The 27,198-nt window shown below is 34.6% G+C and overlaps 1 protein-coding gene across 1 annotated transcript in view; it reads left to right on the top strand.

Annotated features, from left to right (window-relative positions):
- The window catches only part of KIF21A (kinesin family member 21A), a 117,056-nt gene that overhangs the window by 66,743 nt on the left and 23,115 nt on the right, over positions 1–27,198 (top strand). The window contains exons 13-30 of the mRNA XM_088025578.1: positions 2,909–2,999; positions 3,439–3,556; positions 3,945–4,133; positions 4,565–4,764; positions 5,834–5,941; positions 9,479–9,547; positions 9,643–9,854; positions 10,011–10,164; positions 10,675–10,869; positions 11,315–11,416; positions 12,410–12,575; positions 13,038–13,058; positions 17,356–17,416; positions 17,790–17,844; positions 20,490–20,704; positions 23,098–23,205; positions 24,794–24,922; positions 26,999–27,037. Coding sequence (XP_087881704.1) covers positions 2,909–2,999; positions 3,439–3,556; positions 3,945–4,133; positions 4,565–4,764; positions 5,834–5,941; positions 9,479–9,547; positions 9,643–9,854; positions 10,011–10,164; positions 10,675–10,869; positions 11,315–11,416; positions 12,410–12,575; positions 13,038–13,058; positions 17,356–17,416; positions 17,790–17,844; positions 20,490–20,704; positions 23,098–23,205; positions 24,794–24,922; positions 26,999–27,037 — 2,232 coding nt within the window. The remainder of the gene's footprint in view (positions 1–2,908; positions 3,000–3,438; positions 3,557–3,944; positions 4,134–4,564; positions 4,765–5,833; positions 5,942–9,478; positions 9,548–9,642; positions 9,855–10,010; positions 10,165–10,674; positions 10,870–11,314; positions 11,417–12,409; positions 12,576–13,037; positions 13,059–17,355; positions 17,417–17,789; positions 17,845–20,489; positions 20,705–23,097; positions 23,206–24,793; positions 24,923–26,998; positions 27,038–27,198) is intronic.

The following is a 27,198-nucleotide window of genomic DNA, read 5'->3' as shown; positions in this document are numbered from 1 at the left end:
GCACTAGAACTCACCTAATTAGCATGTGTTTAGGACATTATACGAATCAAATTATAGCATTAAAAATGCGAGATTTTTTCTACTTCAGAAGGTCAAAATAAAATGCATAGTTAAAGTAATGTATGGAAGCCACCCTTCCACCTTAAAATTTTCAAGTCCTTTGTCTTTAGTGAGTGAAGTTGGCTTCCAGTTTTTATAGCATCCCCTAAAGGATGGCAAAAGCATAGCAGTGTTATGTTCTAGGACAGGGCTTTCTCAATGTGAATATGTATACAGATCACCTGAGTGGTTTGATAGAATGAAGATTCTGATTCAGTAAAACTGAGGTGGAGTTGAGATTTTGACTATCTCACTAGCTTCTGGGTGAAGCTCATGCTCCCATGTCTATGAACTGGACTTTAAGTGTAAGATTCTAGAATACCAGCCGGGGAGTCAAGATACTTCCCTGGGCTGCAGTTTCTTTTTAGGTTGTCAACAAAAATGTTGACATTGGTTGTGAAATGTCAAAGGGGTTAAACTGCATGATCACTAGTGTTCCTTCCAACTTCAAAATTCTGATTCTGTGTAACATGCAAACTTAAATATCTTTCGTGCTTCTTAGTTATTTTAGATATCAATTTGTCTCAGTTTATTGAGGAAAACTTGAATATTTGAGGTACAATAATTATAAAGTATCAACTTGTATTTTAAAAACTTAAGTTTTAAGTGATAAAGGTAAATTAATAATGTAAAGTTATAACTGTTGATCTTTCTGCATCAAAATTGGCATGAATAGCACATAATATATGAATTACCTTTATATGTAAGTGAAAACATTTGCTGGATACTGGTGACTTGAAGAAAGTAGGAGGGTTACAATAAAGTGGTCATCTAGCTATAAACCAGAGTAAAAGAGAATTTGGGTTGGAGCTTAAATAATGAAACAACCAACAATAACAAAAATTGTGTGCTGCAACAATTTACAGGTGAGGAAGGAAGACTTCATAGGGGAGAAACTGGGGAATGGTGATGGGAAATTTCTTTCCAAACACATTCACCTGTCCTAGCCTTAACCTCAGTCCTAAACCTCAAGTATAGTCTGTTTGAGTGCCCCATACTATCCTTTGAGTGGGGTGATGGATGAAGGGGAGTTTCTTTCTAGAGTTTCAGTTGGAACTGCGTGATGGAAAATCAACAGCTCTAGTATATAATACAAGTGATGTAAGAGAGGCATTCAGTATAATCATTTTTTTTCTAACAAAATGATTTAACAACACTCATGGCACCCTGTTATAATTTACTTGATTTCTCTCCAGTTAAGATTGTTTTATTGGTATTACTACTGGTTTTTCCTTCTCACTCTAGAGATATGCTGTCTTCTACCCATCTTTATGCATCTTTCAGCCTGTGCCATTAGACTCCAACATAATTAGTGCACGAGACACATAGAGGTGACAAACAGGTGCTCATGCACAGTAATAGAGATTAATATATTTAGTAAACACTGCATATTTATTATGTACATCCCCTGGGTATGGGGGGCATAATGTTGAGTCAAACAGGCATGATCCCTGCCCTAACAAGGCTTACAGTTTAGTAGGGAAGACAGAAATTAAAGAAATGATCACATAAATAAACTCTGAAAAGAGCTTACAAGGGAAAAGTGATTTATCTTGCTGTGAGTACAAAAGTATCTGTGAGGATTGGGACCTAGGGTTAAACATTTCAGTTTAATAATAACAGAGCTTAAAGAAGATTAAATTTTTAGCCTAGAAACTAAAAACAAGTCCAGGTATTAGGGCAGTTTTTTAATGTAGCAGAATGCCTGAAAGATATGATAGCTGTTATAAAGTTATTTTGATAAAGTTTTTAAGCTCTTTCTAGGGGAATTTTATTTGGAGAATATTTCCTTTTTGAGTATTTTTTTATTGATGATTTCAGAATGTTGCAGTAGCACAAGAAGAAATCTTTCACATATAGATTTATTTGAAGTTCACTTTCTTAATATTATTTAGTTTGATTAAATGTATGAGTCTAGTGAACAGATGTGTAACTTCTGCGCATAATTGATCATGGTTGCTGAACCCTAGAAGAGTCATAGTCAATTAAGTGTGAAAAACTTTGCTCACTGTAGTGTGCACTGTCTTCTTCTTAAGGCCACTGGGGCTGAGTTAGGTTAGCTATAAGCATTACCTGACATCAGTATGTGGTTAGAGCTGTTAGTACCAGATGACCAAACAGGAGGCTTCTATTTGGTATGGCCCATCTTGCAGCAGATCCTGGAATTTCCTATTCAGTCGAAGGTCAGGCTGAACCTCAGACAGTTTTGATGTGCAAAGACCCATTTCTTTGAGAAAATTTTAAGAGTCCTGTGCCATAGGTATGGCGTAGGAAAAAAGCCTGTGCTATTACTAGAAGATACCTAACCACACTAATGGATACAGCTAGTGTAGACAAACTTACTGTGAGCAGATTTATTCTGGATCTTTAAATTTATTCTTAAACGTATTAGGACATCAATAAAAATTCAGCTTCTGTATCTTTGTGTTTAGATGGGAAAAGTCATATATTTAGATGAGAAAAGAAAAATACTTGTTTTGATTTTCTTTGAATTTAAATCACCTACATTCTAGTTAACTGTCACTATGACTACCTCATAGCTACCTCATCAGATCTCATCCTCTAGGGTATAATCTCTTCCTCAGTGTTTCTAGGAAATAAGCTTTTCTACAATGATATAAATCACTATTGTTTGAATGGCAATTTCAGTTTTCCTCTGAAGCATCACACATAACTTTGCTCAGTCAAACGATAAACCCTTCTAGTTTGTTTTCACAAATAATTGATGATTTTTAAGATCTGGGAGGCAAAAGTGAACAATTTCCCTCTCTATTTTAATACTGTACCCTTTTGTTCCTTTTTTTTAAAGTGTGGCTGGTAAAGAGGATAATACAGATACTGACCAAGAGAAGAAAGAAGAAAAGGGTATTACAGAAAGAGAAAACAATGAATTAGAAGTGGTAAGTATGAAAGAATGAACTTGTATATTTCAGTGCCTGAATTTAGCTTGTTTATGGTTGCTGATAACTATCCTAATTTATATGTAGACTTATATGTAGAAAAGAGAAATGGTTATCATGTATCCATTTTAAACTGTTTGCTTGAGGACTTCTTTTTTTCAGAAATATGAGCTATAAAATACTGGCAACTGTCAATCATGTGCAATGTGAGAGCATTGTGTGTATGTGTGGAAGGGGGTAGAATACTAGGAGAGGTGAAGTACTATTTTATTTAAGACAAAATTATGTAATAACCCTAACATTGTGGAATGATTTTTGCACTGTTGAAAGGTGAATTTTGTGTACTTCTGTATTTTGTACTCCAGCAATCTCTCTTAATGAGGTAATCAGTTTGTTTGGTTGATATTTGTGCTATTAACAGTCATAAATCACATTTTAGGAAGAAAGTCAAGAAGTGAGTGATCATGAGGAAGAAGAGGAGGAGGAGGAGGAGGAAGAGGATGACATTGAAGGGGGTGAAAGCTCCGATGAATCAGATTCTGAATCAGATGAGAAAGGTACTTGCTGTTTAGTACAAGGACAAAAATTAATTTGGGGAATTTGTTTAAAATACGGGCAGAAAACATTCTCCATTCATCCTTGACGAGGGCAGCCTTTTGACTGCTGACTTGTGTATTCCCTCCCAGCCTCATGTTTCTGCCCCTCCTGGATTTAGTCATTGTGTGATTTCCATTCTTAGCACAAATAGTATCTGTTGTCACTGATCCATGTGAACAGTCTATCTGTTCACCTCTTTTTTAGTTTTTGGTTTATCCAGGAAATTTTCCTTATAGCTGTTAAGTGAATACCTGGATGTAGATGGTGGTTTCCATGCTCTTGCTTGAAAGTTAGAATTATGGTATTGTGGCCTATTACAGTGTGTTTATTTTCTTCTTTTATAAATAGCTAATTATCAAGCAGACTTAGCAAACATTACTTGTGAAATTGCAATCAAGCAGAAGCTGATTGATGAACTAGAAAACAGCCAGAAAAGATTGCAGACACTGAAAAAGCAGTATGAAGAGAAGTTAATGATGCTGCAACATAAAATTCGGGACACTCAGCTTGAGAGAGACCAGGTGCTCCAGAATTTAGGTAAGAATTGCATTTAATTCTAATTAAGGTTCCAACTAAATTGCCAAAGTGGGTTTTTATCATTTCTGCCTTTAGAAGAAAGAAATTACATTAGAAGCCACATTATATGCAAGTTTGTCTCATTATGTTAAATATTGCTTATTTTTTCATTCTGGTTCCTATCTAGGCTATTTAATTATTTTGTCCAAAGTTGTGGCTAATTGTTTTACTGTCTTGATTTATGCTGGGAATATTTTTTAAATTAAAAAAAAAACTTAAATAATTGTTAAACTAAGCTGAGAATACATAATAAAAGAGAGACTGATTCACAGGTGCCCTGGCCTCTTGAGGTTTGTGTTTGGAAGATTTTCTCTGAGCTCATGAGTTATAAATCAGCAAAATGAAAATCTGTATCTTATAGAAGTAAATATAAATACCCTCTGATCATTTAGGTTCAGTGGAATCTTACTCAGAAGAAAAGGCAAAAAAAGTTAGGTCTGAATATGAAAAGAAACTCCAAGCCATGAATAAAGAACTACAAAGACTTCAGACAGCCCAAAAAGAGCATGCAAGGCTGCTTAAAAACCAGTCTCAGTATGAAAAGCAATTGAAGAAATTGCAGCAGGATGTGATGGAAATGAAAAAGACAAAGGTATTGATTATATTTTGCATTAAAGTCTGATGTTGAGGATATTTGTGTCATTTGGGACAAAAAATTATTGTGGTTCTTTCCATATTCAATAAAAGGTAACCCAGTCTTAAAAATGATGCAGTTCCTTTTGGCAATTAGAAGTTGTTTCCTATTGTCATCCATTATCAAAGCCTTTCTTCAGAGTAGCTGAAAATCATGTGGTCAAAAACAGGGCTTCTTTGATGGATATAACTCTCCTCCTGAAACACATAATATATTATGAACATGCAAAAAATTGATAATTACATAACAAACGCTATATTCACTATTTAAGATATTAAACATTTACAGTATACACAAAACCTATGTATTCCTTTCTGATCATATTCCCTTTTCCCCCAGAGGTAACAACTACCTTGAATTTAGTGTTTATCCTTCCCATGCGTAGAAAAATATAAATTGTCTTCTCTTGACAAAAGAGAGTATGTGAATCCTTATCTGTCCTGTGTTTTTGTTGTGGAATTAATTATTCTTATTAACATTCGGCCTGACAATCAATGTCAAATAACAAATGTGAAATAGCAAATGTGAAAATGATTTAGGAATTTTAGATTATAATGTGTCTTTGCTGATGACAGCAATAGCTAAAATTATTAGGTGCTTACTATATGCCAGGCATTGTTATAAGCACTATACAGATATTACTCAATAAATTATCATAATAGTCCAATGCCATAGAGCTGTTACCTCTATTTTATATATGAGAAATGAAAACCTAGAGAGGTTAAGTAATTTGTTCAAGGTCACACAGCTACTGGTAATAAGTACCAGAAATAAGTACCAACTGAACACTGAATATAAAATGCATAGAGCACTAAGCAGTTTGATGGAAACATACTAGAAAATTATTAGAAATAGAAATCTATTAATCCCACAAAATAAGAATTGACCATTTAAAATGTGCAGCAAAGCTCCATTGTTTCCATGTTAAGTATTCAGAATTCTAACTGCTTACTTCCATACATGTGATTAATTTAATGAATGTTGTGATAGGAAAACTCCAATAGATGTGTTTACCTAATTTTTTTAGGTTCGACTAATGAAACAAATGAAAGAAGAACAAGAAAAAGCCAGATTGACAGAGTCTAGGAGAAACAGAGAGATTGCTCAATTGAAAAAAGATCAACGTAAAAGAGATGTGAGTGGACTTTAACTTTTAGTTATATACAAATATTGTACACTGAACAAGCTTGTTTAGTAAATGGAAGAAAATTTTTTGATAACTATAACTATGAAGTGCTGGTTAAGACCATAATTAAGCATTAATTTTATAACATGGCATTTATTATAATGTATGTATGGATTATAGAACTCAATATACAAGGTTCTAAAAAACACCATAATATTATTATAAGTTTTATTAGAGGCTTATTTCCTAGATGATGAGATGTGAGAAAATGGCAAAGGATAATTGATTATCTCTAGGGAGATCAGGGAACTACTTGCAGTATTATGTAAGATAGTGATTTTAGGATGGTTCCAGACAGTTTCACCACTAGCGATTCTTAGCAAGGTTCCTGGAATAATAACCCACTTCCAGTAGAGGAGGCTTTACTAAGAGCTATAAAAGTTTTCATATTCTTTCACTTAAGAATCCTACTTCTCCCATGAACTTAGACTAGGAAAATAATCTAAAATCAAAAAAATCATTATGAGTTAAAATCTTTATTTTAGGGTTATTTGTAATAGTGAAAAATGTAAAAACAACAAAGATGCTTGACAGTAGGAGGAATGGTTAAATTATTGCCCATCTCATTTAATAGGTTATTATTCATCCATTGAAGATTAGGATTTGGAAACTGCTTATAGTAAAATGAAAAATGACTGTGATTTAACATTAAGTGTAAAGTAGCATTTTTTAAAAGAATTTACTTATTTGAGACAGAGAGAGAGCATGAGCTGCGGGGGGGAGGCAGAAGGAGAGGGAGAAGCAGACTCCTCGCCGAGCAGGGATCCCCATGTGGGGCTCCATCCCAGGACAAGGAGATCATGACCTGAGCCAAAGGCAGAGGCTTAACTGACTGAGTCATCCAGGCACCTCATAAAGTAGCATTTCATATATGCATGCTTGATTAAAATGAGGGAAAAAATTTTAAGGATATATACCAACATGCTAACTGTAACTGTGTTAAGGTTTTAGGTTAAAGTCAGTTTGTTTTTTCTTCTTTCCAAATTTCTGGCAAAATGGTTATTTCATTTATGATTTTTTTTTCCTCAGAAGAAGAGGCCATCATGGTCTTTTTCCCATTGTTGGTTAGGTTTCAGCCTCTGTTCTTTTTTCTTGCTCAACTTGTTCTAAATCCTCCCTGAAGAAAATGTGGGCAAACAGCATATTTTAGGAAGTAGACATGTACTTTGGGAGGTAAAAAGACAATTTAAGGAGATAGAAGGGAGTAATGAGAAAAGTAGATATTTTCATGAGATGACTGCTGTATTAAGGCTATATTTCTTTCTTTTTTCTTATTTACAAAAATTGGCAGATATTCACGAGCCGTAAAATTCACTCCTTTAAACTGTGCAATTTAAGGATTTAGTATCTTCACAGAATTGTGCAACAATCATTACTGTTTTATTCCAGAATATTTTTTATCACTCCAAAAAGAAACTCCGTACCCATTAGCAGTCACTCCCATTCTTCCCCCTCCCTGGCCCTTGACAGCCACTCTAGAATACTATCTGTCTCCGTGGATTTGCCCACTGTGGATGTTTCATATGAATGGAATATACAATATGTAGCCTTTTTTATCTGGCTTTTTAAATTTAGCATGATGTTTTCAAGGTTCATCTATGTTATTGCATGTATTGGTAGTTCATTCCTTTGTATGATTGTATGGATAGAGCACATTTTGTTTATCCATTCCTTAATTGGTAGATGTTTGGGTTATTTCCACTTTCTGGCTATTTATTTATGTATTTATTTAGAAGTTTTTATTCAAATTCCAGTCCGTTAACATACAGTGTAATATTAGCTTCAGGTGTGCAGTATAGTGTACAATATAGTGACTCAACACTTCCATACAACACCCAGTGCTCATCACAACAAATGCCCTCCTTCATCCCACCACCTTTTTCACCCATCCCCTCCCCTCTGGTAACCACCAGTTTGTTCTCTGTAGTTAAGAGTCTGTTTCTTGGTTTGCACCTTTCTCTCTTTCTTTGCCTTTGCTCATTTGTTTTGTTTCTTAAATTCTGCATATTATTCAGCCATAAAAAAGAATGAAATCTTGCCATGTGCAATAATATGGATGGAGCTAGAGAATATTATGCTAGGTGAAATAAGTCAGAGAAAGACAAAACCACATTTATTTTGTTTTTAATCCAAACTTTGGGATGACAGGAATAATTTTCTTACAATATTCACTACTTATTTCTTTGTAACTAATTCATATGAGACATAGAGGTCAATATTGAACAACTAACTCCTGGGATGGAACTTTTGAATCTTATTTCACAACATAGGATCATATATGATAGAATATTCTGTTATATAGTTGTGATGGTGGCTAATCACATACAAAGCTAACATTCAGACTCCCTCACCCTTTTACTTATTGCGGTGTGTGTGCATATTGAACCCCTTTCTAAGTTTTTTCACGTCCTATTCATCTTTTAACCCTTTGTATATTTGTACACAATACAAATAATATGAATGAACTTGAGATTTTAACTTAGAATGGAAAAAACTTAATGTAGTAGTAACAAGCTTCGAACTATATGTTAATTTTAATTTTTGGTAGTTCATTCATTTAAAAATACTTGTTAACTTTGCCTCTATGTCAATCATTGTTGTAAGTAATGAAGATATGGCAGTGATTAAGATAGAGTCTGTTTCTCCAAGAATTCTCATCTGATGACACAGGAATATGCATAAACATGAGATGAATGATCTGTTTGAATTAGTGATACAAAACATAAAGGGTTATTTAGTAGATCACAGAATTTAAGTCCCAGAAGGGATATTTGCGATTAAGCCCAATTCCTAAGCTTTGCCCAAGATCACAGTTGAATAAATGACAGAACTAGAACTAGGATCTCTGTTCTTTTTTAGCCCCAAAATTCTTTCCTAAATTATAGCCTTACAAAAAGGCTCAGAGTAATTTATAATAAATTGTCTTTATCATATAAAGTACCTAGAAACAAATTGGCAGCCAATACTGACATGTTTTATTGTTCATTCACTTTACCCAACATAATATTTTCAAAGTTATTATAAAGTGTTAATATAATTATTATGTTTTCCCTATATTTAAAACAGAGTTAATAATTACTGTATATATTATAAAGTGACTTTATTGAAAATATTCTAAGCTGTATTTCTTCCTGTTCATGCCTCAGCTAGCAAAACAAAATGTCTAGCAAAAATGAAATGATATAATATTTAAAAGGATTTAGAAAAGTACTTGTGTATAGTAAGTATTATATATTGTATCTTAAATAAAAGTATGTCACAGAGATAACTTCATTTTTTAGAAAAAGGTGGCTGTATCAGTATGCATTTTTATTTATGGGAATAAAATATCCTTATTTGTAGTAATGGATGCAAGGTTGTTGTTAGCTCATATTCTGCTAAGAACTGTTATAGTTCACAATGGGATGGGGGACTATATTAATGCAGGAGTAGAAAGCATCATATCTTTCAGTTTACCATTTTAACTTATTTGTTATTATCTTATAGCATCAACTTAGACTTCTGGAAGCCCAAAAAAGAAACCAAGAAGTGGTTCTTCGACGCAAAACTGAAGAGGCAAGTCAATCATTTGGGGGAAACATTCTGGCTTTGAGGTAAATGATATATTTCTGTAGATGAGGAGAATAAGCCAATCTCTCTTGCTCTTTCAGGTTACAGCTCTTCGTAGGCAAGTGAGGCCCATGTCAGATAGAGTGGCTGGGAAAGTCACTCGGAAGCTGAGCTCATCTGATACCCCCCAGGACGCGGGTTCCAGTGCAGCTGCTGTAGAAGCAGATGTATCAAGGGCAGGAGCCCAGCAGAAAATGAGAATTCCTGTGGCAAGAGTCCAGGCCTTACCAACGCCCACAACAAATGGAACCAGGTCAGTACAATTCTTCTATTCCTTCTGACATAATCTTTGTGGCATTATTATTAAATGTTGGACTTCAATGGAAAACAGCTCATTATTTGGCAGTATACAATCTAGTAATTGATTGCACATAAGTAATTATGTTTGTCTGTTTTTATGTGATTATAGAAAAAAATATCAGAGGAAAGGACTGACTGGCCGAGTGTTTACTTCCAAGACAGCTCGCATGAAGTGGCAGCTTCTTGAGCGCAGGGTCACAGACATCATCATGCAGAAAATGACTATTTCCAATATGGAGGCGGATATGAATAGACTCCTCAAGGTGTGGAAAATAGAGCATAGATATGCTCTTCCTTAGCTGGCTGTTAATTTTAGTTTTCCAAATTTGAGCTCTGGGTAAATTAATACTCACCAATTTTTTTTCTTTTTTTTTGGTGAGTTTTGATTGTAATGTGTTTGAATAGATGAATATCATTTCTTTTTTTGTTTTGCTTTGTTTTAATTATGGGAAGAACAGACAGCATGAGATCAGCCTTCTTAACACATTTTTAAGTGTACAGCACAGTGTTGTTAACTATAGGCACAGTGTTGTACAGAGGATCTCTAGAACTTACTCATCTTACGTAACTGATACTTCAAACCCATTGAACAGCACCTCCCCCAGCCCCTGGCAACTGCCATTTTATTTAGTGCATCTATGAGTTTGACTATTTTAGATACCTCATATGAATGGAATCTTGCAGTATTTGTCCCTTTGTGACTCACTTATTTCACTTAGCATAATGTCCTGGATCAATATTATTTCTTGAAATCCAGTCTGTTTTCTCAATAGCAACGGGAAGATCTCACAAAAAGACGAGAGAAACTTTCAAAAAGACGGGAAAAGATAGTCAAGGAGAGTGGAGAGGGAGATAAAAATGTGGTTAACATCAATGAGGAGATGGAGTCATTAACTGCTAATATAGATTACATCAATGACAGTATCTCTGATTGTCAAGCCAACATCATGCAGATGGAAGAAGCAAAGGTTTGTAATTGTAAAAACATGTGGTTAATGGCTTAAGGAAGATATTTTCATATTTATCATGAAAAGCACTTTGAATTTTTATATCAAGGAATTTTTTATTTATTGGTTTAATATGATTCTTAGATTTTGCATTGATATAACTCCCTGCCTGCTCTCCAGATATCTTTGTTGATTTTGTGATATTATTTATTGTTTGTAAAATCAAAAATGTTTAAAAATGTATATCATTTATTAATCCATCTTGAATTCTTAACTGCTCAAGTGTGTTTTTTCTTTTCAACTAGCACATATATTTCTTGGGGTAGAGATCATATTTTACATTTTTCTAAGGAGTCTTATTAACTAACCTGACACTACCAAATAAATAAATGGAATAATAGGCTTTTGCCTCTGTTTGAATACATTCAGCTCAAAATAATTTTCATCATATGCTCGTTTGATGTAGGAAGAAGGAGAAACATTGGATGTCACTGCAGTCATTAATGCTTGCACGCTTACAGAAGCCCGATACCTGCTAGATCACTTCCTGTCAATGGGTATCAATAAGGTATGATCTAACTACACCATTATGGAAAACCTAAGTTTTGATTAATTTATTTTGTTTATCTTTCTCCAGTGACCCTTTCCTCTGTAATAAGTAAGATTTTTTTAAATTGAAAAGCATTCTTTTATCTTTCTTTAGAGTTAAGAAAAGTCAGCACTATTTCGATCAATTCCATTAGCTTGTCATCCATTGTGCTTGTGTATTAGAAGAGATAAACAACTTAAACAAGAAATAATTCATCTTTTGCTTTAACAAAGGAAAAATGAAAAGGAAAATCTCTTGGGGTGCAAACAAATTTGGTATCATAACTTTGGTTTAATATTGATTATTTTTTTAAAGAAGTTTTTTCTTTTAAACATTTTATTTATTTATTTGACAGAGAGAGACATAGCGAGAGAGGGAACACAAGCAAGGGGAGTGGCAGAGGGAGAAGCAGGCTTCCGGCGGAGCAGGGAGCCCAATGCGGGGATCAATCCCTGAGCTGAAGGCAGACCCTTAACGACTGAACCATCCAGGCGCCCCTATATTGATTCTTTACAGCTCAAAAGAAAATCAGAAAGGAAAAAAAATACAGTGGCACTTCCCTCCTCTTTGAATGTAAATGTATTATTAACCTGTCACCTGTAGGAAACTTATACCTAATTGTTGAAGGTGATAATGATTTCGGAGTCACCTTTTTTTTTTTTTTTTTTACCACTTTGGGACTGTGCTAGACCCTTTATTTTATGTTCTCCCACTTAATCTTTACAGTGTGCTAGGAAGTAGGTATCATTCCTATCATTATACATACAAGGAGACTGAATCAGGAAGATAAGGTAATTAGCTCAAGGTCACCAGGCCAGTAAGTGGAGGAGCTTTGATGAATCAAGGTCTATCTGATTTCAAAGTCCACGTATTATATACATTTGCTGTTTGATACAGATCTTTAAGTAGATTCTGTTTTGTATGACTTAAGATAATTGTTGGTGTTGTTGTTATGTTTCTGTCTAATTACAGGGTCTTCAGGCTGCCCAGAAAGAGGCTCAAATTAAAGTACTTGAAGGTCGGCTTAAACAAACTGAAATAACCAGTGCTACACAAAACCAGCTCCTATTCCATATGTTGAAAGAGAAAGCAGAATTAAATCCTGAGCTAGATGCTTTACTAGGGCATGCTTTACAAGGTAATTTGGACTAAATTTCAGTTAAATGAATTGCATGGTAGCTTTGCTCTTCGAGAATGCTATACTATACCTCTTTCCCCTATTGCTTGACTGAATAGATGCTATATTTACTTATGCTTTTAATAATTATTTCTTCTTTAATTTGCATGTATAAATTTGGGGGGATGTAATTATTGTCATTCCAAGAAACGATTACCAACTTAAAAAGGCTTATTTAACCTTAATAAGCAATTAGTTTTTGTGGGTCAACCAAGTTTCTGAATTGGTTATTTAAAACATTAACCAAGTTTCATTACTTTACTCTGCATATCTAACTGCCTTGAAAAATAATGTTTTCTATGGCATCTATTCTACATATCTTATAAATGGTACATAATCTTGTTTTATGTGGGAATTCTTAACATTGGATCTGTTTTGATTGGAGTATTGCTTTTTGTTTCCTTTTTGCTGTTATTTACACAGATCTAGATAGCATACCTTTAGGTAAGTATGTTTAGCTTTCTGTGTACCCTACAGCTGCATGAATTACTAATTGTTCATGTACACTAATTGTGGTACATCTTATGTTTAAAATTTTTATTGGCAGCCAACTGGTTTTTGCATGATCTTTTTTGAAATGTATCCATGATCACAAACATACTAAGTCTTTTGTCTTTCCTATACATTCTTGATTTAAAAACTATTAGATATTTAAAGAAGTAGGCTTTAGTTAATTTTCTCTTTTATTTTTTGACCTCCAGCTGTGGCTCCAGTTTCATAAGCCCTTCTTTCTCTTTCTTATAGGAAAAAAATGGAGTACACATTTCTTTTTAATTTTTAAGTATATCTGTTAACTTGCATCTGTTGTTTTAACCTCATAATTAACTGTCCTTAGCATATATCTTTGGTATATATTTTGTAGATTCTCAGCTATTCTTAATTTTTGTAAAATTCAACATACATTTTAACATTATAAATTGAATAAAACTTCAGAGCATTTTATATGAACAGATTGAAACAATCTTTATAATTATAATATTTTCAGATTAGAATGGGCTTTAGAGATCACCATGTATACAAATTTTCAACCTCTTTCTCTTGTCATTACAACATTCACATCAACTACACCCAATCCTCATAGTGATTATACACATGAAGGACCAGGTATATCAGGGCAATTTTATTAGTTGCCATTTTTCTGAATGATTATGTTGGAACAGTTTTTATTTAATTAAAATTATTTCAAATTCTCATCTGAACTTTTCTTTTTCTAAGTACACAGCTGCCCAAAGTTTTTATACTTAAAGGAAAGGACTGTAACTGAAAGAGTAAATGTACTTACCTGTCTGTGTCATTAGAATAAACACAATCTATACATCTAAATTTGTTTTAAGTAAGCTGTTACACAAATAAAACACATGAGCTATTTGATTTTTTTTAGATGTTTATATCACATGTTAATCTCAACGTAGTATTTCCTTGAGATCCACTGCATAATTTAGGGTATGGAAAAGCTACTACTTTTAATCTGCTCAAGCTATAACAAGTACAGGGAAAAAAAGCAGGATTGGTTATTTCCTAATCCAGATTGCCCAAATTCCTGGATTATAACTAGAATTTTTGATATTCCACGTTTCCTTTCTTCCTGTTCTTCCCCCCTCCCTCTCCTACTCCTTGTCTTTGTTCTTTGCGGCCCAACCTCTAGTAATAAGTAAATCCTTGCTTAAGTTCATTGTCTCTTTTAACTTGGAAGAAAATGCAAATGTCCTTCTTAATGTCCTTTTGTGCAGAAGACATTCAACTGCTAATTTGATGGGCAGTGCTACTTTTTCATAACTTTCAAACAACTTTCATTTATCTTTGGCTGAAAAAGGGTCCGAAGCCCAGAGTGGAAACCCATTCAGCTGATGTAACCTGTCTCTGTGACTGAAATCTGTGCTCTAGAGGGGGCCATAATCTAGCCTAGAGGTGCTTGGAGGGAAAAAAAATGGAAGTTAAGTCCTCAGAAGCCAGAGAACTGTACTGAACTCCAATTTTACCTCAAGCCTTGGGCTGAGTGCTGGGATTCAAATAAGACACAAAATCTTGCCCTCTTCGACTTGATTCCTTGCAGAGGGTGACAGACCATGAACAGAGTATGATACATTCATTGAGGGCAGTGATTGAGATATATATAGGGAGTTATAGGAACACAGAGTGGGGCCAGCCAGTAGGAAGGGAGGAGTTGATAAAAGCTTTTTGGAGGACGTGACATTTGAGCAACACAAAAGAAGAAAAAGAGTTAGCTAGGCAAAAGACAAGGTGAAAGGGGGACAGAGAGGAGTCACTCCAGGCAATGACTAAACTAAAATGCAGAGACTCAGTCACAGTATTGTGTGCATGGGGCCTTCAGGCAGGTTGGTGCCCTGAGCAACAAGTACATGGCCTAGAATGATGGAACATAAGGTTAGAGGGTAGGCCTTGTTAATGTGTGTGTACTTTTATAGCCTTTGAAGAACATTTTTATTATCCTTTTCTTTTTTCCCTAACTGTGTTAGGGTCCCTAAGATCATCTCTATCTTCAGAGACTTGCTATGAAGACTCGTGGGGCTCAGCATATGGTTGTATTCATGGCAAAGATTCATGAGAGCAGTGTAGGAAGGATACACAGCTGGATCATAAGGGTAAAAAAAACACAGATGTAGCCTAGAGGAATCCAGGTCTGCTTTTCCCTATGCTCTCTCCTGGGGAGTTAACACAGAATGTTCCTTTCCCTCTGGAATGAAAATGCAGCAGCATGTGTACAACGTTTATGCCCAGGGAAGTCCATACACTTAGAACCTGAAGTATTTCCTGGGGACTGGTCACATACATACCATCTATGTAGTATGTACCAGGATTCAAGACTCCTAGGAGTTTAGCATAGACCGTATCGTTTGCACAAACATTCTAAGTACCTTCAAGTACCTTCAGTAGTTGACTAGTGACTGGGGACACTCTGCGAGTCAAGTTTCCAGATGCCAGACAAAGTCCAACTTTGCAAGCAGGGCCTTTCTTAGGATAGTGGTCTTTAGGCTGCTATGTTAACCCTTTTCTATATACTATTTTTATGACTTTTTTTTAAATAACTTAAAGACTTAAAAATGCTTGGTTAACTTCCAGTGAAGTGAGACTGTGCAAATTTAACTGATAAAGATGAACTTTAAGGCATCCGGGAGTTGCAAGTCTCTGCCTTTAGCTTTAATTCTGTGGTGATGAGAAACGAAGTTGGCAGTGGCCTGGATGTGTGTTCTCAAAGTTAGGAGTACAACAGTGGGCTGATGGTGTGACTGGTTGCCCAGAAGACTATAGTGCTCAGACCAAGCTCAGTCCTGAAGAGGAGTTTGATCTGGTGACTTTCTGCATGGGGGGCCTCTACCCTTTTGCCAGTTTGGTTATGTCAAACCGTAATTATCTCTAATTAACCATACATGCTTCAGCAGGAGTTAAGTTTTTACTAAGCACTCACATGATGTTTAACATACTAACTGGTTTCATACTAACTGGTTTCTACAAGAAAAATACTAGCCAATCTTAGCCCGCTTTTATACATGGGGAAATAGAGACTAGTTTGTCATTTCTTTATAACCTCATGTTCTCTATTATTAACTAAGGCAGTCACCTTCACTCAGTTATCCTGTCTGTGAAGTAAGTTCTTGAGCCTCCCTCCAGTGCTGGGCTTTCAGATACACATTGCCTTCAAGACCACCATTTTCTTCACTTCAGAAAATAAATTCCCTTTGAATGGGTCCTAGATGGGCTCCATTTTAGATAATACTATCACATATCAAGCATTACTGAATTTCTAACAAAGTATCTGCTAACCAGTGAAGAAGAAAGGGAGCATCAGAGAAAGGAATTAGTTGTCCACAATCCACATGTATAAAATTAAAAGTTGAAAGGGGATGAATCATACATAATTTTCATTAATATATGTAATTTATAATGTTACTTTTGTGGGTTGGTTTTATAATAAAATGTGTATGTTTTAAAAACCTGCACCTATGTTATGGGCTCACTGACATTTTACATAGTTTACTTTCAATGGCTCTTTGATTTATTGACTTCCTACTAGTTTCCTTGTTTGCTTTTTCCTCCTCTCTTTTACTAGTCTGTTACAGTTGTTCTGAAATAGTGGTGATTTTACTTGTATTCAGTTACAAAACCGTTGCATGCAAACGTATTGTTTTTGTCTTTTATGTACGTGTGAATGAGCTGCATGCTGGTGTGTAACTTCTGAATACCTTCACACACGCACACACTCTTACTCTCTACTTGAAAACAAGAATAAAAATAAAGGAAACTAAGTAAGTCGGCATACTGATTAAAATATAGCATGTATGTTTACACTTACGTAGTTTTTGAAATTGGCTTAATACATTCAAGGGAGCTCGTGCAACATTTATTTTAATCTTATATTTTACTCAGTGGTTTTTCATATGTTTGGATGGTGTGGGATAAATACATACTCTGAAAAATATATACAATTACACATACTCTGATAAATACATATCTCTTTTCCATCCTATGAATGTCGTTCTTCTATGTTTTATGATTCGAACTTGTGATTTTTCTTATTTTGAACACTTTTTCTCATTTTAGGACACATAATCAGAGGGGTTTCTTAGAAATATTTTTCTACATTTCTAGTCAGATTCAGTAACTAAAACCAAACTGCCTATATTGAGACGTTGGGCTGATGTTGATTATGGCATGGAGATTTCAATCATTCAAATTATGACATGTGGATAATACTTAGGTTTTGGACATTTTTTTTTTTTAGAAAATGTAGAGGATAGTACTGATGAAGACGTACCTTTAAACAGCCCAGGATCAGAAGGAAGGTAAGAGAGCCTTTAGAAACTTAATAGATTTTACTTGTTTCTGTAATATTTTAAATACTTTTATCTTGTTGCTTCAAACAATTACCATAAAACAACTGATTTGAATTTTATGGCTAAGTGAATAGCACTAAAAACAGTATTATGGAAACCAAATTAAGCCATATTTAACCACCACAAATTTTTAAAATAAAATTTACCAGGATATTTAAAGAAAGAAAATGAATTATTTTTTAATTAGTTCATTTTGATTTTAAGTATTGTCTTTTCTTACCCATAGACATGTAAGATGTTTTCTATAGTTATAAGCATAGAAGACATACAGTTTTCTATAAGTTCCCCTTTAATCTGTGGTTAATTATTTATTTGTGTATAGCACACTATCTTCAGACCTTATGAAACTTTGTGGTGAAGTGAAACCTAAAAGCAAGGTAAGGAGAATTGAAAATAGCAGGTAAGCATCCTTTCCCACTGTTTTTTGTTATCACTATTAAACACATAGGTTTCAGGGGTGCCTGGGTGGCTCAGCTGGTTAAGTGTTCAACTGTTGATTTTGGCTCAGGTCATGATCTCAGGGTCATGAGATCGAGCCCTGTGCCTGGCTCTGTGCTGGGTGTGGAGCCTGCTTAACATTCTCTCTCTCCTTCTGCCTCTCCACCTCCTCTCCCCATCTCCCCACGCTTGCACGCTCTCTCTCTCAAAAATAAAGAAATAAACAAACACACACATAGGTTTCAGACCCTTAGTAGGTTAGCAAATTGGCATACTTTTACCAGAGCTCCCATGTGTAAGAAATTTAGTTCTATATTACCATATTCTCCTTTGGGAAAAATTATATTGAAACATTTCTGCTTCGCGGAACTTGTGCTTTAGCACATTATTGCACTTTTTCTACTAGAGAAGATATGATGGTGGAGACCAATTCTTTTTTTCTCCATGTTTTTCCTAAAAGTTTTATTACCCATTAAGGAAGTAATGTGCTAATTTATTAAAGTCACCTAAGTTTCCTAATAATATAGGAGATTGTAGACCGTGTAGTGGCAAACAGCATGAATTTGCAAAATTTTTAAATTAACAGGAAACTTTTGAAGTTTTAACATTCTAGTATGTCATAGTGTTTCATATTTATTTTGTTACACTAGTATCCTGAGGTGGTTTGAATGATAAGCCAACTCTTAATCATCATGTTGTATTAAAAAGCAATGAGGCTATAATGCGTATTTGTAAGGTTTAAAAAAATATCGGCGACACATGCTGTTAAATGTGTAAGATACACATAGTACGTTTCAGATTGAGAGTTGGTAGCATTTGATAGTGGATGAATTAACTAACCATTATCTTAAGATGTTTAAAAACAAAGAATTCTTGTAGTGCTTAGTAAATATTTGATAAATGAAAGGAAAGAATCAGAACCTGAAAGAATAACACTGTGCAAATGAAATCGGACAGATTGAAGGCCCGTAGTGAACAGTCAGGTAATATAAATGAATAATTTGGCTAGCTGTAAAATAATGAGTAGGAGTCATGATTACCTGAAGAGGACATGCCTCTTCTAAGCAAATAACCACCACTTAACTCTCGCTCATTTTTGTCATGAGGAATATAAGCCTGAGACTTCTAGATATTCTGTTTTTTCCAAAGAAGCCTTAAATATAGATTTTTATGTAGGATTTCCTGATCTTTAAAACACTGGTCAAACCAATCCCCCCCCCAAAAAAAATGTTGCCAGGCTCTATGTATGATCCTTGCAACATGTGGTTTGTGTTTTATTTTTCTGAGTGACTAAACAGAAGTTACCCAAACTCAAAGAAAACATCCTAGTATGGTTTGGATCCGATCTTAAGTGGAGGAGAGAATCTGTTAAGGTCCTGAATGTCTTTTAGGCCCCGTGAAAGCCTAGTTATTCATGCCCTGCTGGGCTGCCAGAGAGGTGTGAAGTTGGGCCCTAAAAGTAATCTCCTGAAGGAACCACTGTACTTAGGGATTCCTAAGAACATGATTCCTCTCTGCCTTGGTCTGTTGGCAGTGAGGAGAACTGACCAGGTAAAAAACTGGTCGGAGGGCTTTCCTTTTCCCAGAAATTTTCTGAGGTGCTACCTACTACTCCTTTTGAATTGCAGAGATACCTGAAAGGAGCTCATATCATCTATTTTTCATCACTGAAAAAATAAAGTTGACTGTATATGTTAAATAGGTATGTACCAGCACTATGCTGAGTATAGGGGATATAAAGTTGAATAAAACAGGGTGTTTGCTCTTTAGAGGCTTATAATCTGATAAATACCTTGCTTATCCTTTAATACCTTAGTGATAATAACAACTGAGCAACAACAGGGTAGTCAGTTTTCAAGAGTAAGGTAAGGAATGTGTGTAGTGAGTTTAGATTCTAGGAAAATAACCTTCCCCTGCCTCACCGTGCTGCTGAGAGCTGGTGCAGGCTGGTGTTGAATTACCTAGCAGGCAGGTTAAAAACACAGCCAAGGCATCAGGAGGACAAGGCCCCAAAAACTGAGAAGCAGATTTAAAAAGCGATATTAAAATAAAATTTAAAAGTGATATTAAAAAAAGCATTTAAACATAAGAAAAATCAGAATTTAGTTGAGCTTCCCTGCAGTTAACTTTTGGTTTAATTTCTTTCTTCTTTCATTTTTTAAAAAAATTCTGTGTTGAGGGAGCTGCCCATGAGTGGCAGGGTGGCAAATTGCTTGTTTTTGAATCTGGCTTTGCCACTTACCAGTTGTGTGATTTTGGGTCAATTACTTAGCTTCTCTGTGCCTTAGTTTCCTCATTTGTGAATTGGGATAATGATAGTACATGCTAATATAATAAGGTGTTTGAACAATGCCTGGCATACAGTAAGTACAATATAAAATGTTGGCTGTTATTATGGCCTCTAAAGGTCTTATCTGGCTATAGCTCTGGCTTGTCACTATCTTACATGCTATGTTTGACACACTTGCTAGGAAATGACATGCTCAATGTTTTTACCTATTTCAAACTAATATTAAATCTCTATTCCCTAATCATCTCTGCAGAAGTTTGCTCCTGATTGCTTTTCCTTCCATTCTCTGACTAGGCCCGAAGGAGAACCACCACTCAAATGGAATTGCTGTATGCAGATAGCAGTGAACTAGCCTCAGATACTAGTACAGGAGATGCCTCCTTGCCTGGCCCTCTTACACCTGTTGCAGAAGGGCAAGAGATTGGAATGAATACAGAGACAAGTGGTACTTCTGCTAGGGAAAAAGAGCTCCCTCCCCCATCTGGCTTCCCTTCTAAGATAGGCAGCATGTAAGTCTGGCCCAGCTACACTAACTTCCTTTCTTTTGGCTTTTCTTTTTCGTTTTCTTTCTTTTTTAATTTTTTATGTGCATGTTGCTAATTTCTTACTTCTATTTTTAAAAATTATGTAAATAAGATATCTGGTTTTCAAAGGAATTTCTGTTAGGTATTATCTCCTCTAATTTTTTTGACATTTGAAATCATTTAAGATGAGATATTCTCTGTTCAATTGCATTGGTTGTTTCTAAGTTTAAAGGTCATTTTTAAGGGTTATAATTTTCACAAAGGCTGAGTTATGAATTACAGACAAAATTTATTTAGGATCTCAGGTAGTTATGTCAATAAAACCATTATAGAAAACAGAAGCTTTAAAGTCTCAAATTTGCTCTAAATTAATGTATGTCCTCATTCTAAGAGTCTGGTCAGGATAGCAAACCTTTGCTAACCCTATAAAGAAAAAGAAATATCAATTACAAACTTAATCATTTTAAGCTTTCCTAATTTTTTGCCTTGAAGCACATTGCATTGCATATCTGGGATAAATGCACAAGATATTTTTATTGGTATTATTAAAGATTTGAAGGAGGGAATATTCTCTCTCCCATTTATGATAATATGAACAAAAGACATTCTGTTCAAAACAAAACTTATTTAGAATTTTCACTACTGTCTTGAGGACAAAGATTTCTCTACCCAAGCTGGTATGTTTGTATATGCTATGTGTCTTTGTGTGTTTTGATAATTATATCAGATTATATATCAGATCAGTTATTCACTGGTAAAGATTTTTAATGACATTTTCTTCAAGTAACCCTCACATATGATCTAGCAAATGATTTATGGAATGAATACATTACTGCACTGAGAAATATTGAGGAATATTGCCAAAAAATGGCACATACTACATGACTCTGCAAATAATAAAATATAACAAATTTTCCCCCTCTGAGTATCTGTTTCCCATAACTCCCTTTTTTTTAAGCTTTTTTAAAACTTCCTTCATTTCATGAAAATATTTCTGTCATCTTCCATTCAGTAAGCCCATCTGCTACCTTTCGATCCAAATTTAATTTTAATGATGGCAACTTTCTTGCATGTGCTTGATGTGGCCTATGTAATTAACTAAATTAACTATTGGATTTGCTAATAGAGATTGCTAACCAGTATAGCTAATGGCTTCAGTGCTTTTTTGATAAGATGACTGTTGAAGAAATGCTTTTGGTGGAGGTAGTGATATAAACAGACTAGATTTTAGGAACAGATTTGAGTTGAGACTTTTGGAACTTCAAGACTAAATCTATGGCTTGGAAACCAGATTCAGGTAATACCTTCTTTTTGCCCTCCCCCGCTTTTTTTCATTTTTAAAGTGTATCCTTTTTGACAGATTATAAAATATATGTTTTAGACTCTATCACTTCACAGGATCTGTTTTCAGGTTTTCGTAAATTCAGGTGCTTGTGTCATCCTGTAAAAATTTAAGAGATAGACATGGTTGGTGTGGTAACTCTTAATAAGTCATTATTGCATGACTTACTGCATGATGTAAAATAATTTACTCAGGTGGCCCCCATGATTTAACTTGTTGAGGATTTTTGAAATGTGATTTGTTTTGATTAGAAAGTCAGGCACATGAAGTTTAAATATTTAGCTTTCACTTTCAAATAGGAATCATGTAAGCCCATTCTGGTAATATTGCTTTCTAATTCCTTAGTGTGTTTTCTTATTAATATAACTAGCCAACAACAGCAAAAAAAATAGCAAAAGATATTTTTTCTAATTTTGATTAGAAAAATTAGAAGAATTTACCACCATACGCAAAAATAATGGTTTTAAATTGTTGATTACATAGGCACTATCCAACATTTAAAGTTTATAATAAGAATGTCTTTATTACTAAAATTTATATAGCTACTAATATCTAAATACTAGTTAGGTAAAATTATTGTGTTATTTGTGTGTCTGTTTTTGACTCTGTCTTCAAATTAATTCATTAAATCTCATTGTTTTTCATATTCTGATATTCTAATATTTTTGTTCTTGTAAGACTATAAAGACACCTTTTTTTCAACTGAAACAGTTCTAATCAACGTAATCATTTATGTTTCAAATAAATGATTTGAACTATTTGGCAATATAGGATTGATATTTATATTCAAAAATAATAGGTTTCATATATTTAATAAGATTGCCAATTTACAAGTTAAATATATAGGTGTCAGGCTTCCATCAACTAATTACTCATATAATATATTCCTATCCTAGTTTTGTTTTTTGTTCCCAAGTAATACTTTCTCAAGTTCCGGTTATTAATCTATTAAAAATTTTAGATTGAATATCTGCCAAACAAAGTTGTATGTATATATTTAAAATTTGATGATTAAAGAGTCTTTTTTCTATTTTAGTTCCAGACAGTCATCTCTATCAGAAAAGAAACTACCAGAGCCTTCCCCTATAACCAGGAGAAAAGCATATGAAAAAGCAGAAAAATCAAAGTCCAAGGAACAAAAACAGTAAGTGACTCATCCTTTTTATCGACTGGATTGCATAAAATGTCTGTTGCACTTAAATGCTAAAGGACAATGGTGAAGTTATTTTCCAAATGTAGGCTGGCTCTATGGTTATGACTGATTGGCTAATCAGGACAGTCAAGTCAGCTGTTGGCTCGGCTAAATGTTTCTTGGTCACACACAAACCTGTAAAAATATTTGAACGCTTGCCCCGATTTCTGTACTCTTATTTATTTTTCAATTATTTGTGCATATCATTGTAAAAGTTCATATACAGTTGAGATGAAGGTTAGTGAATCTGTATTTCACATAGTCTTCTAGAAAAATTTGAAATTGATTTTGACTGATGAAACTTCCACTGACTTTACCTCTTTAAAGTAGCTGACAGAAATAGTGTTAGTCATAGGGTGTGTTAGTTGTGCCATTCTCTTGCTGTTCTTTTATGTTTAAATTGTGTTTTGCTGAAATCTTTTAGGAACTTTGTTTTGTGAGCGTTATTTACTTAACAGTACGTAGTATAATCTGATGATCCACTTAAATGGGCATTTGTAAATTGCAATATCACAACGTGTGGAGAGTTGAATGAAGGGGGTGAGAGCCCCTGTCACCTCTCTACCCCATGGCTCACCCACTCCTCCCTCAGGTCACCTGAGGTGCTGCATGTGACGGGTAGAACTGTGACATGGTCTTGAGGGAGAGTATCAGTGCCAGGCTACATTTAAATATTAGTAGAGCAAATTTTTTAACATAAAAATAAACATAAAAAGGAGTTTTCATATATTTTCTGTACCCAAGTGGACAGTCTTATACCATCCCCTCCCCTGTGCCAACACACTCTACTTTGAACACTGGTTTGGCTGACTTGAATATCATGGAAATTATCCTTCTAATCATCCTTGCTTCCTGTATCGAAAGATGTAATTTGCCTGTTTCTACTGGATTGAATGTCTCAAGGATAACTGGGAGGTAGGGGATGGAGCAAATAAGTAATATAAAAATAAAAGTAAGTGAATCGTTGAAAAAGCAAATCGCTCTTAAACACTCTGGCTCTCTTTCCCCATCTGTCAAGTGAGTAGCTTGGTTTTAACTCTAAAATAAATTTGGCTTGCTTTATTTGTAATGACTTTAGATTTCAGCAGACCAAACATTTTCTTTAGTGCCATCTTGTGGGCAACGTAACAAAATCCAGTGAAAAAGGTTTGTTTTTTTTTTTTAGTTAAATTGTTCAGAGTGTATTTTTTTTTTTAAAGATTTTTTATTTATTTAACAGAGATAGAGAGAGCACAAGTAGGCAGAGCAGCAGACAGAGGGAGAGGGAGAAGCAGGCTCTCCGCCGAGCAGGGAGCCCAATGCGGGGCTTGATCCCAGGACCCTGGGATCATGACCTGAACCGAAGGCAGCCCCTTAACTGACTGAGCCACCCAGGTGCCCCTGTTCAGAGTGTATTTTATCTTACAAAAAAGGGAAGAGAGGAACGATGGAAGGAATTCTCTAATGAAAAGCTTTTTTAAAAAAGCATGTTTCTTACAACATTCCTAACAAATCATAACCAATTAAAGCCACCTATTTTAATGCTCTTTTTTTCTTGTAGCTCAGATTCTGGAACCTCAGAGGCTAGTCTTTCACCTCCTTCTTCCCCACCAAGCCGGCCCCGTAATGAACTGAATGTTTTTAGCCGTCTTACTGTTTCTCAGGGAAACACATCCGTTCAGCAGGATAAGTAAGTCTTTATGGAAAAGAGCCCCTCTGTTTATTAAGTATTCTGAGCCTTTCAATATGGTAGAAAACATTTAGCCATCTCTTTGTGTGGGAGATGAAGTCTGACTTGTGAACTCTTGTCATATTTGATTATGTTTTTCCAATGGGAAATGAACCATATAGAAAAGATGAGAGAAAATTGTTTTCCTGCTGAACATTATTCCCTGTTGTAGATTTGCACTGCTATACTTTCAGCATTTGTCTTGCCTTTTCTTTTCTAAGTAAATTAGAATTGAAATATCTTTGAGGCCACTTGAAATTTACATTTCTTGGGATTCTTCAGCTTCTCGGAGCCCACAAAAGCCTCTAATCCGTATAGCGTGAGTTGAAAAGAGGCAAATTATTTTACCTTCCATGCACATAACAGTTTACAAAGACCATTGTCATATGTGTAACATGTTACCATTTGGTTGTTTGACACAAATCTATCACAAAACTTTAGTAATAAAAAAAATAATAAAAGACAGTTCCTTTATAGGTGGAGGGGGTTAGGACTGAAGGTGGGTTGTGGAGGAAGAGAAGTTAGAGGGGTGTGGGAAATACAATTTGCATTAAATTTGAAGTGAAAAAGCATTCCCACATTGAGCCAGAATCTCTCTTGCAAGAATTCAATACTAACAATGCTGCTGTAAGATATTTATTAACTCTGACTTACCTGCTTTGATTTTGAATGTAACATTGTGGATGTATGTACTTCATATCCAGTCTCCCATCCCTGTTACTTGTTTTCTATGCTATAATCTCACCGTGTAGATCAACAACTTCTGAGATTTATAGAATGCTGTTTAAGATCTGTCTGGCGTCTTGAGATCATGCTAGATGGCTCTATAGACTTAGAGAAGCACACATTTTGAAAGAATTTTTAATCTGCCTAATTTATGGATAAATTTCTTGATTAGATTTTAATATAGTTTAATCAGTAGATGACATGTCCTTTAAAATGATCTAGATAGATAAATATCATGTGTTATTGAAAAACAACTTTTAACATTGTTAAGTCAGAGCTCCCATTTAATTGAGAAAAGAGTAGAACATTAGGAATGTCCTTGAGAAGTCTGTTTTCACTAATGATATGAAGAATTATTAAATTTTGTCTGCCTTACATTCACAGGCATAACATTTTCTGTCAGTCTTGATAATCTTGACAATCCTAGTCATAGTTTTATATTTTCCAGAGACATATTTTATAAGCCACCAATAATTTGACTCTGTCATCATCTCTATACGCTAAAACTCAGAATAACTGACTACACTTTCAAAGACTCACCTACCTTTTGAATCATTTTTCTTTCGTACTCTTTTTTGATAATAGAACATCTCAGCTAGAAGCAGATCCCACACATTGTTTCTGGTTATATTCCATGTCAGCATTCACTCTGTTCTCTTTCCCAAGCAACAAATTGATAGATTTTCACGATAACCAGACTTACTGCCAGTCTTGGAGGTTTCAGGGTAGGACTGATAGGAGTGGCTCACCTATTTTTAAAATCCTACTAAAGTCCTGTATTACTGAGAGATTCCCTCATCAGGAGACCTCCATGTTTTTGAGATAAATTAAAATCAAAGGTTATTGCTTTTTGGGTAATTTGCTTTGCATGCAAACATTAGAATCTAAATCCAAAGTAATTATCAAGATGGACAAAATTCATTAATAGCTGTTTAAATGAGAAAAAATTTCTAGTACTAATCAAAATAAATAGGAAGAATATTGAAGTGATGTATTTTACTTACTTGCTATATTTCCTCTTCAGGGCCCAAACGTTAGAAGTGAGGATTGATAGGTTTTCTGTAGATCAGTAATAGAAAATTTTGCCTCAAAGTCTTAGTAGAAAACATAAGAATAAAATATGTTACTAGATGTAGCTGTACATTGAATTTGCAGATATTCAGTGCAAATAGAAAAGCAGGGCATTCACTATAAAGGAAATGTTTGCTATATTTCTATTATTCATACTGTTGGTTTTCAGTTCAATCTCAGTGTCTTTACCTATTGACCTCTGTGTTCTTTCTCCTCATAATTCTAACTCTTTCACTGTAGGTCTGATGAAAGTGATTCCTCTCTGTCGGAGGTACACAGGTACTTTCTATCTTTCCTACATTCTGGCATTTCGTTGATGTTCTAAGATGCCTTCCTAGAAACTATAGGCATATCTCATTTTTGTATGCATAACTTGTTATAAACCATATAAACACACTAATATTTTTAAACATATTAATTTTAATATGTTTTTGTCATAC

This window comes from Eumetopias jubatus, unplaced genomic scaffold, assembly GCF_037043125.1.
Source record: "Eumetopias jubatus isolate StellerSeaLion01/CBP00866 unplaced genomic scaffold, mEumJub1_p1.0 scaffold_8, whole genome shotgun sequence".
NCBI lineage: Eukaryota > Metazoa > Chordata > Mammalia > Carnivora > Otariidae > Eumetopias > Eumetopias jubatus.
The sequence above is the reverse complement of the archived record's forward strand: the minus strand, read 5'-3'. Positions and strand labels throughout refer to the sequence as shown.